The following is an 11102-nucleotide window of genomic DNA, read 5'->3' on the forward strand; positions in this document are numbered from 1 at the left end:
AAACCAAAAATAATCGATTTCAAAATTCAACAGAAGGGGCAGAATGAGTTCGTGTGCAATTTCCCAAATTGACTCCCCCCCTGCCGCTCTCTCTCGCTCATTGAGAAAATTATGGGGCAAAACGGGTTTGTTTATCGTTTTCCGACTTGCTCATTCAGAAAATAAATAACAAATGGGGCGAAATGGGTCTGTGAGCTATTTCCCGCTTGACTCCCCCCCCCCCTCCCCCCGCCACCCGCAATAATGTATTGCGAAATTCGCCAAATGGGACAAAATGGGTTGGTGCTAATATTCCAAATCAACCCCCCTTCCCCCCGAACCTATCTAATATTCATAAGTGAAATAGAATAAAAAATGTCTGCGACTGCTGACAGTTTCCCGCCGACTCGATAATTTAACACTGGCGCCATCTCGCGGCATTCTCCCATCTGAACTTCTTTACCACACAGCACACCATCAATAATTTCTCCTAATTATACAAAATAACCTATTAATGGGTATTAATTGGGACTAATTGTTTGTCTATCAGCATTTAAAAAAATTTTTGATTATATTCCAATCATTTTTGGCCCATTTTTCGCCTTAAAATGATATCCATGCACATCCATGCTACAACATGGATGTACCATGGAACCTCAATCGCCAGGGATGCAGAGTGCGTATACTCGAATATGACTGATGATCAGTAAATGTATTGGATTAGATAAAACGATCAAAAACAAAAAAACACACACGACTTTCCTCACCGATAAATATATAGAAGTGTCGCAAAAATGTGTTTACATTTTTCACCCAAGCCAGCTGGACAAGTACATTTGCTAATTATTTTCCTCTTATTTTCCTCAAACAGAATTTTTATAGTTATTTCGTGGTAATTATTCCAATGTGACGATTGACGACAAGCTGATACAATTTCTACGTAATTCTGTTTATAACTTTTGACAGCCCAGATGAGGATGTGTTCAGCTAATAATACCTCCTCTCCTGCTTGAATTGGTCTCCTGGTATCTCCTAGTAAGTCTCCAATATCACAAAATGTCAAATTGAACTTTGGATTGATATTCATATTTACTAAAGTCCAATAATGATAGGGCAATGGGAGGCAAAGATCTTAATTTCGTATAACCATACATTCCGGCGCCCAACCACCTGGTAGGCTCCGCCATAGGCTAGTTATAGAAACCCTCAGTAGAGGGCGAAAAATCGCTTTTGGCATCGCCAATTGGACGAACCGACCCTTGGCAATTGGTAACGTCGAAGAAAATTCCAGGGCTTTTCCATCACATTAGTATTTATCTACAGACTTTGTATTCCTACATTTGGAGATTCATTTTGGTTATTTAAAAAATTTAACTTTCTGTTATTTTTTCAGATAGAATACACGACTATTGAAAACATTCTTTAACCTCAAAACATTGAGAAATAAAAATGGTACTAGGAAAAAGAACTCTGGAACTTGCAGCAAAATGGTAAGGATCTCTATATAGCTATTTGAGTTGTACAATCAATTTTTAAGAATAACATGCAGTGAAAATAATTTTCAAGTAATTTTGAAATAGTCCGCAAATTTGGTTCATTATGTAACTATCTAGTATGAATGGGTCTGCTTCAATATTAGTCTTTCTTAAATTTGTTGAATAAATTCTTACAGGATACCATCAGCAACCCTCTACGGAGGAGTTGGCAGCCTAGCTTTCCTGTACTTCAGCGACTGGAGACTCATTGTAGATCTCATTCCAATCTATAATGGAAAATTCAAAGATACGAAGTAATAAAATATGTAAAGTCAACCAAAATTATTAGACACTCCTAAAATATGAATTATAGTTGAACTCTCAATCGTTGATACTTTTTATTTATTCACAACCTACATGGAGGGAAATATGTACAGCTAATCAAATTTCCCCATTGTCTCCTGTTCTTCTCGCAACTTGTTTTCATAAATAATATTCGCATATTCTTCACTAATCCGCATCTTGTAGCGACGCCGCCTCGGTTTGTAAACAAAACTGAAAATGCAACAATACAAGAAATTGTTTACTTCATCTGTTGGTATATGGGACATTCCGTATAAACTCAGCCACTCCAAATTTTTAGATTCAATGTGGCCTAAAATTTCCGAGTATAGAATTTTTCAATAGTGTGGATATGTATATGTATGGTCTCCTTGGGCTGTTTTTTTAAAGAATTTTATTGTGGGGAATCTTTTTTTTTAATCGTTATTTTACATGGCTTCGAACCGGTTAGGGTATACTGCGATGATGATCAAGACTTTACATGGTTAGATCGCACCATTCTACCCGGCCGAAATTTGAACTCGGAACCTTTCGCATGTGGGGAATCTATTGAATTTTATGGATTGAACTCCGAAACGGGACGGTGCTAGCAAGTAGCTGAGGCGTTAATCGTATTTTTTGCTGAAATTTGGATGTCTACTCAACATGTATAAAATTTAATTTTTTTGCTATTGAATTTATTGAATTTTTTTCAAACACATGGAAAAAATTCGATAGGAACGCCTAGTTGTTTTTTCCAAGAAATTCTATGGAATTTCTATCAAAACTCTATAAGAATTCTATTGAACAATTCTATTGATTTTTATGTCCCTATTTCACAACAAGGTATACTAAATTGACATGTTTTTTCAAGACTTTTTTTTCTATAAAAAAATATATACATGTTCATTTTTCTATATGACATATGTCGTGGAAACGCGTTCTATAAGAGTTCTCAGAAATCAAGTTTTTTCTCATGGATTTTATTAAGAGAAACAAATAAAAAAACTCAGAAGTTTAGAGAAAACTAGAGCCATTATTGATTGGCCTACTCCAACTTCGAAGATTGCTTTGTGGAGTTTTTTGGGGTTATGCTCTTATTATAGGAAATATATAGAAATATTCGCTCTTATTTCAAAACCTCTTTACCATTTGACTGAAATCATGAATTCTTTGAACAATGCCAAGCGGCATTCACAAAATTTGAATCAACCTAGGCATCTCCACTAATTCTTATTCTACCTGCTCCAAATCTCCATTTTATCCTATACCGACGCATTTCTTTTTCTCCGATTGTTCTGGCACTGATAAAATGTCTTGCGGCCGGAAAAATAAAACCGACGCATTTAAATTTACTCTCAATGAAAGGAATTACTGCGTCTCTCGAAAAAAATTGTTGGATGTTATCTTTTGGTCGGAAAGTTTCTAACCAGGACTGATCATGTTAGTCCATACGCAATACCCCCTTCCCGTGGTCACTAGGAGGTCGATGGAATTTTATCATTGGATTTTATGTTTTTGGGGGTGAGGAATCCGAATATGTTGTTTATTTTGTCCTCCCGTTGCGCAATCATTTGTTATAAACAAATTAGTCCCCATTTTTAGTGAATAAATGTTCTTCCGGGAAAACAAAGAGAGATACAGAAAAAGTGTTCCAACGAAAGTTATTCCTCTTTCTTTCACCAATAAAATGATTTTTGATTCGTCGAAATCGGTCCAATACTTCCCGAGATACAGGCTAAAGAGTGAGCGCGGGTGGATAGACTGCGCGGACGACGGGTGAGTATGAGCGCGGAGCAGAGTATCTGAGTGAATATCGTTGGTTTGTACATTCTGTATTGCATTAAATTACTGCAGAAAGGAATAATATCTGTAATCTGTCGATTATTTCTATTTTCTCTCATACTCTTCATGTCGGGTAAGGGACAAAACGCGTTCCATACTTCGAGAGGACAACGTAAAAATGACGCCAGCAACTTATAATGATAATGTATAATTCCTGTTATCGGATGAATAGAAGACCCCTTCATATTGAAGATGAAGATATCTGAAAAGAGAAAATGATAAATAATGAGTCAATTACATGAAAATTCATTAATTTATCCTCCACCTTTATTCATAGGATTTTGGCATTTTTTAGATGAAGTGCAGTTATAATACACGATTTACACATTGTTGGACAACATGTTGCAAACACAAACGATATTCGTTTAGATACACTGCTCCGCGCCCAAACTCACCCGTCGTCCGCGTAGTCTATCCACCCGCACTCACTCTTTAGCCTGTAATCTCGGAAAGTATTGGATCGATTTCGACGAGTCAAAAATCATTTTATTGGTGAGATAAAGAGGAATAACTTTTGTTTTAACAATTTTTCTGTATCTCCCTTTGTTTTCCCAGAAGAACATTTATTCACTAAAAATGGGGACTAATTTGTTTATAACAAATGATTGCGCGACGGGAGGACAAAATAAATAATATATTCGGATTCCTCACCCCCAAAAACATGAAATCCAATGATAAAATTCCATCGAACTCTTAGTGACCACGGGAAGGGGGTATTGTGGATGGACTATGTCGCGCTGAAATGGTTACTAACTTTCAAGAACCCAGAAAATCAAATGGCTAGATGATTGGAATCATTATTCTTTTTCGATTTCGAGCTCTGGCTTCGTTAGCCCCGTGAAGTTAGCAGACCAGGGTCATCAGATCGGTTCGGCAAATATCTCAAAAATACGAGTTTTTTATGTGCTTTTTTTCTGCAGAAATATTAAATTTTCTCCTTTAAATATTTTGGCCAAAAAAATTGATTTTTGAGTTTGGCCTGTTAAGCTAGCAGACCAATGGGATCAAATCGGCACAATTCGTGCATAATGGCAAAAAATTAAATACGAGCTAATTTTCTGCAAGAAAATAATTTCATTTTTCCGGAATTTTCCCCGAATTTTCAAGGACTTCAAATGGGGGTCAAATGAGGGTAGGGGCAAAGTGGGTTGCTCTGACCCTAGCATCGCTCAACATGTTCGAGGAAATGTGCTTTTATTTGACGTCCATTCCAAATTTTCTGCTTAAATATTTTGGCCAAAAAATGGGTTTTTGAGTTTGGGGTGTTAAGCTAGCAGACCAATGGGCTCGAATCGAGATAATTCGTGCACAATGGCAAAGAATTAAATGCGGGCTCATTTTCTGCAAGAAAATAATTTAATTTGTCCGGAATTTTCCCCGATTTTTCAAGTACCTCAAATGGGGGTCAAATAAGGGTAGAGGCAAATCGGGTTGCTCTAACCCTAGCATCGCTCGACATGTTCAGGGAAATATGTGCTTTTATTTAAGGTCCATTCAAAATGTCCCCACCCTCATTTGGCCCCCATTTGAGGTCCTTGAAAATTCAGGGAAAATTCCGGAAAAATGAAATTATTCTCTTGCAGAAAATTAGACCGTATTTAATTCTTTGCCATTGTGCACGAGTTATCCTGATTCGACCCCATTGGTCTGTTAGCTAAACACCCCAAACTCAAAAATCTTTTTTTTTGGTCAAAATTATTTAAGCAGAAAATTTTGAATGGACGTCAAATAGGAGCATATATTTCCCCGAACCTGTCTAGCGATGCTAGGGCCCGAGGAAATTGTTTTGTCCCTACCCTCATTTGATGTCCTTGAAAATTCGGAAAAATTCCGGAAAAATGAAATTATTTTCTTACAGAAAATTAGCCCGTATTTAATTCTTCGCCATAGTGCACGAATTATCCCGATTCGACCCCATTGGTCTGCTAGATTAACACTTCAAACTCAAAAATCGATTTTTTTGGCCAAAATATTTAAGCAGACAATTTTGAATGGACGTTAAATAAAAGCACATATTTCCCCAAATATGTCCAGCGATGCTACGGTCAGAGCAACCCGCTTTGCCCCTACCCTTATTTGACCCCCATTGAGGTCCTTGAAAATTCGGGAAAATTCTGGAAAAATAAAATTATTTTCTTGCAGAAAATTAGCCCGTATTTAATTCTTTGCCATTGTGCACGAATTATCCCGATTCGACCCCACTGGTCTGCTAGCTTAACACCCCAAAGTCAAAAATCGATTTTTTGGCCAAAATATTTAAGCAGAAAATTTAATATTCCTGCAGAAAAGAAGCCCATAAAAAGCCCGTATTTTTCTCGTATATTATTTCCCATTTCACATCATCTTCATTTAAGAATAAATAATTATATAACGATTTGTAAATTCTCCACAAAAACACCTTTTAAACGAAGGACTTTAGCTTACGAACTTTTGAATAGTTTTTTTAAATCGTTATTTTACATCGCTTCGACCCGGTTAGGGTATGCCGCGATGATGATTAAGACTTCAAATGGTTAGAGCTCACCATTCTACACGTCCGGGTTTCAAACTCGGAACCTTTCACACGTGAGGCAACAAACTTACCCACTGTGCCATGCCACCGGCTTAACTTTTGAATGGTTGATTAATAATTTGGAGAAAAATGTAACTTAACAATGCTGAAATTTTAGCTTTTGACTCAAACTTCCACGCATATAATAGCACATAACATGCAAGCGTCATTCAAGAAAAATAATCATCTGATGCAGCCTATCTGCAATACGAATCATTATGGTAATAAGAGGAAGTTCCACGCTAAATTTCAAATTAATATATCGTTTTTTTTGAAAAGTTGGAGTGCTTACAGGGATTTTGAGCGAAAAACCGAAAAATAGAAATATCTGGGCAATTTTGTACGAACGGGCATGCATATTTCAATTAATTCAAATAGAAAACGTCGAGACGAATATTTTGAAAAAGACATCGTTGGAATCGGTTGGATATGTTTCGAGATATTTGCGAAGAAACGACTCAATTCAAGGCTGTAGAATAAAAATTGTAAAAATAGTTAGAATAGAGCTATTGTTATCATTCAAATTCGGTTGATATTTGTATAAACTGGTCGATTACACGAGGTGATTTTTGAAAGAAAAATATAAACAATCATGTGTTTTTTCTATTTTTAAGACAACAACATATGGTGTTGATGGTCGAAGGTCGGTTCCTTCACAGAAAAGGTCCACACGGCAGGCCAAATGTTTTTGTAGGTTCAATTTCACGGTATACAGAAATATGGCCATCGTAGAAACACTGGACAAGCTGGGCACCTGTCTCTACGCAAAAATTTGTCAACGTTCATTTACCTTTTGCTTTACATTGAAGTTGTAGAAATTTTTTTTTCCCTTCAAAATGATAGATAGTTTATCAATAATTTGATCCAAACAACATTAATGGGGGGAGCTTAGTAAGCTTTGTATACATGTCTGAAAACCCCACAATTGAGGGAAAGTTCGTATTTTTATTTTAAAAACCAATCATTGTTTTGATGAAAAAAAAATTGTTCTATTGTCTTTCTTACTGCCGCTAAGTTTACGCAGCTGGTACCGCCAAGTTGAGCGTTTTAGTCTTAAAAAAAAATTACATTTGATCTTCACAAGGCGTGTTACATCCCGTAAGAAATTGAATTACCTTGCACTGATTTAAAGATTCACGTTGAAAATTTGAAATTCACATGGATTCGTTCTTCTTTTCTCATTATATTCCGAAATTAGAATTTAAAAATCTGTTTTAGTTCTCCCATGGGTCCGTCTAATGGACAGTTCAGTAGTAATTTTCAATAGAAAGTCGTAAAATTTCAAATTTCACTGAAAATTTAACGAAATTCAACACTTTTAACCAGCATATGAAGCGGAGGACTTTTCCAGTTACTTGAATTCTCATTTAAACGATGAATATTCTGTACCAAATGGCTTTGTATTTACGATTGATAAACTAATTATAATTGCCGAAATCATTTAGGTCAGAGGGAAATAGAATGATTCAAATTCTTCAATGTTGCGTTCACTGGGGTTTCCTTCAAACAAAGTTAATTAGAATCAATAGTTAGAATTATGAGAGATTCTGACATTCTTGACGTTAAGCAGAGAAGAATCTGAATGGAACATAGTGAAAATGATAATCGATTGTTTCACTTTGAACAAATAATGACAATATTTAAATTAAAAATTTCTGATATGATTAAACAAAAAAAGCTTTGATTCAATATTCCATAACTGCAAATAATAAAGATGATTATATAATATCATCTGAATCATTAACGTGAATTTCAGATTCTCAAAAAAGGATAGAGCAGAAGTCAAAGAGCCATTTCAAATTTTTATTTTTAATTTGGTGCTGGAGACATTGGGTGATGATATTCTAAACGCGGAATTACATTGATGATATGAACAACAGATTAATCGAATTAACGAGTGAACTAATTATAAAAATTTATAGCAGTGTTGACCAGAAATCTCTGGCTTACGTTCGAGAAAAAAGTGGATTGTAATTACGATCGACCTTTTATTCCGTCAGCATAGCAATTATAGCACATGAGCAAGTCATTTATTGGAATATGAAAAATTAACAGCGAATAAATTGGGATATATTATTTCCATCAGTTGCATTGCTTTTTGCCATTAGAATGATTATGAACAATGAACTGAAAAAAAGAATATTGAATGACAGGAAAAAGGCCCTAATGAAAGGGGCATCAACACCCCGGCCGCTAGTGTATGTTATAAATGATAAGTGAACAAGTCCAGTCGTCTATTTTTTGTTTAGTTTAAATTTTTCAATTTTTTTTAAATTCAAATTTTCAACGATTATTGCAGCTAACGAAAAATATTCAATATATTTTCTTCAATTAATCAAAAACCCTCTATCAAGGGTCAAAAAAATTGGTTTTTTCTCCAGTGTAATGAGAAAAATGTAGCGAAGCTAGTTATATATTTATTTAAGATTATTTCAATGTATTGTGTTCGGGCTTGGCTTAGCAACCGAATACCTTACCACAACACCTCGCGACGATTCGTAATAATTCGGACATCCTCGATCGGATGATTAATACCGTTGTCGCGAGGCACACTCTCGTTCCAGCTCTCATGGTGTAAACCTAGTTACGTTTGCTGTCAATAAATCTAATTCGATGTATATGAGGTATTCCACGTCAAATGAGTCAATCGCTGACCCTCACCCTCTTGGACATTAATGGCGATTTTTTGTACGATCGGGGAGGTTGAAAAACTATCTCTCAATTTTTTTTAGATTTTTTCGGCAGCCCAGTTCGGAGATGTGATTTTTTTCACATTTTTCCGTTTTTTCCATTAACTCGAGTTCTATTCGCGACCGCAACGTAGATGTGGGAGCCATCAAGTGGTCTCTCCACTAACTACTCTTGGCGGGCACCCAATGAGATTAAAGAGAATCCAGTGATCTCATTGTTTGAGCTCCATCATTGGTTCCCTCCGAGAGATCTCATTGGTTGCCCCCCAAGAGTAGTTAGTTCAGAGACCACTTGGTGGCTCCCACATCTACGTTGCGATCGCGAATTTGTCCGATTTTCATTTATTAAGCGTCAAAATTTTCCATTTTTTACCGCCTATACGACTGTTTTTAGTGATTTTTCTTTTTCGATTCCTAGAAGCTCATAATAACGAATTTTCGAAAAAAAAGTTGAAAAACTTGAATTTTGCAAATTACGGCACGGTTGATATTCAAATTTTTTTTTCAGCAATTTTCATAATCAAAACAAGTATTTTGAGCTGTCATTCAAGTTGGGCATCCTCCTGGATCTATATTATTTTTAATTTTTTCTTTTGGAAATTTCGCAAATTTAGTCAAAACACCACAAAAGGACTTCGATTATGTATCGAAAAAATATGAAATATAGAGGTATGCAATCAAATTCACTTCATACTGTCTATAATCAGAGTCAATCAACGCCATTTTGAGGTGTTGCGACCAAATTTACGGAATTTCGAAACGAAAAAATTGAAAATAAAACAGATCCAGGACGATGCCCAACTTGTATGATGGCTAAAAATACTTGCTTTGATTATAAGAATTACTGAAAAAAAAATGAAACATCATCCGTGACGTAATTAGCAAAATTCAAGTGTTTCAATTTTTTTATTCGAAAAGTCGTTATTATGCGCATCTAGAGATCGAAAAAAAAATTCACTTAAAATATTCTTATAGGTAGTAAAAAATGAAAAATTTGGACGCTTAATAAATCAAAATCGGATGGATAGAACTCGAATTATTGAAAAAAACCTGAAAAACGGAATAAAAAACATATCTCCGAACTGGGCTGCCGAAAAAATCTGATAAAATTTGAGATATAGTTTTTCAACCTCCCCAATCGTGGAAAAAATCGCCATCAATTTCCAAGAGCCGAGTGTTATGCGTTACAAACCCATCACATAATCCATTTCACATAATCGATGGTTTTGAAAAACATCAATTCTTCGATAATCGAGGTTTTTTAGAACATCGCCCATCCTTATTCAAAAACACTTATACTAGCACTCACCCGTAGAAACCCCCGGCTGTTATGATTCCTAGAATTACCCATAGCCCCTTTGGGAGTTTCGAAAATTCGAATGGTAATTTTGGAAATTTCAATAACGTTGCTAATTTCCACTGTGATTCAATTTTCTTGTTGCTGTTGACCAGTGGAAATAAATATAATAGAAATAATAAAACTATAAGTTAAAAAGGCACGACAGTTGCTATTGTTACCTCATTCTTTTCTATTTTCAATCTTTCCTCCTGTTTGTTGATATTATCCTTTATTGTTGGAATCCAAATATAAAGCCCACTCAAACTACCAAATATTGTCGCAAGAACGATTTGAGTCTTCGTGAGTTGAGTATTTTTTCGAAATTTCATATCTGATCAATGATGCCAGATACAAGTCCCCCCAAAAAGGATAGACTTAAAGTACAGTAGGACTGGCGAGATTGTTCTATCGGGAATTGTAGGTTATGCCAAAGAGGATAGACTAAAGTAGAGGCTCAGATCTGGGGGTTTGGCCGACCACAGCGTGAGGCTAGTACGACCCCATGGCAGAGAGGGCACCGCGGTCGATTTCGGTGTGTCTTAAGGTATGATAGAGGGCGCGTTTCGCAATCGACGTAGTAGCAGTAGCAGTACTGCAACCCACCCATCCAAAGTTAGCCACTCATTACCATTATTATTGATTTTTGACGAATGCAATCGATAGTTCGTCAATTACAGACATTAAGGGAGGAAAGAGGGTTAATTGATGGGGAATTTAATTGTCCGTCGAACTGCTCTTTTTTCATCCCTTAATCTCAATTAGGAGGCGAGAGGTGAATTTTTAATTACCGGGAGTCACTGTGCGCCGCTAAACAATTATTTTTCTTACTGCGCTGTGATTTTCATGACAGAGGGTTAAATGATGGGTAATTTAGTTCTCCGTCAAACAGCCTTTTTTTCATC

General features: G+C 35.9%; 1 protein-coding gene and 1 long non-coding RNA gene across 3 annotated transcripts; one reads left to right on the plus strand and one right to left on the minus strand.

Moving 5' to 3' along the window:
• The first annotated feature begins 1177 nt into the window (after positions 1 to 1177).
• LOC107042159 (cytochrome b-c1 complex subunit 10-like) lies at positions 1178 to 1844 on the plus strand. Of its 2 annotated transcripts, none has more exons than XM_029126405.1 (3): positions 1178 to 1288; positions 1373 to 1469; positions 1652 to 1844. In XM_029126405.1, the coding sequence occupies exons 2-3, from the start codon at positions 1429 to 1431 to the stop codon at positions 1770 to 1772; spliced, it is 162 nt and encodes a 53-aa protein (XP_028982238.1). In that variant the 5' UTR covers positions 1178 to 1288; positions 1373 to 1428; the 3' UTR covers positions 1773 to 1844. The 2 variants fall into 2 exon arrangements, with proteins under 2 accessions (XP_028982238.1, XP_028982239.1); XM_029126406.1 differs by having other exon boundaries at positions 1191 to 1248.
• On the minus strand, positions 1828 to 10622 carry LOC107042160. Its single transcript, XR_001461137.2, has 3 exons — positions 10380 to 10622; positions 10171 to 10302; positions 1828 to 2009 (listed from the first exon to the last, which is right to left on the minus strand). It is a non-coding gene; the product is annotated as an uncharacterized LOC107042160 (long non-coding RNA).
• Between the last annotated feature and the right edge of the window lie 480 nt (positions 10623 to 11102).

The sequence above is a fragment of the Diachasma alloeum genome, unplaced genomic scaffold, assembly GCF_001412515.2.
Source record: "Diachasma alloeum isolate Michigan unplaced genomic scaffold, Dall2.0 Dall_scaffold_00428, whole genome shotgun sequence".
In the NCBI taxonomy this organism is placed as follows: Eukaryota; Metazoa; Arthropoda; class Insecta; order Hymenoptera; family Braconidae; genus Diachasma; species Diachasma alloeum.

Coding starts and splice junctions, on each gene's coding strand:
- LOC107042159 (XM_029126405.1), top strand. CDS start 1,429: ATGGTACTAGGAAAAAGAACTCTGGAACTTGCAGCAAAATG. Junction 1,470..1,651: donor CTGGAACTTGCAGCAAAATG/GTAAGGATCTCT, acceptor AAATTCTTACAG/GATACCATCAGCAACCCTCT.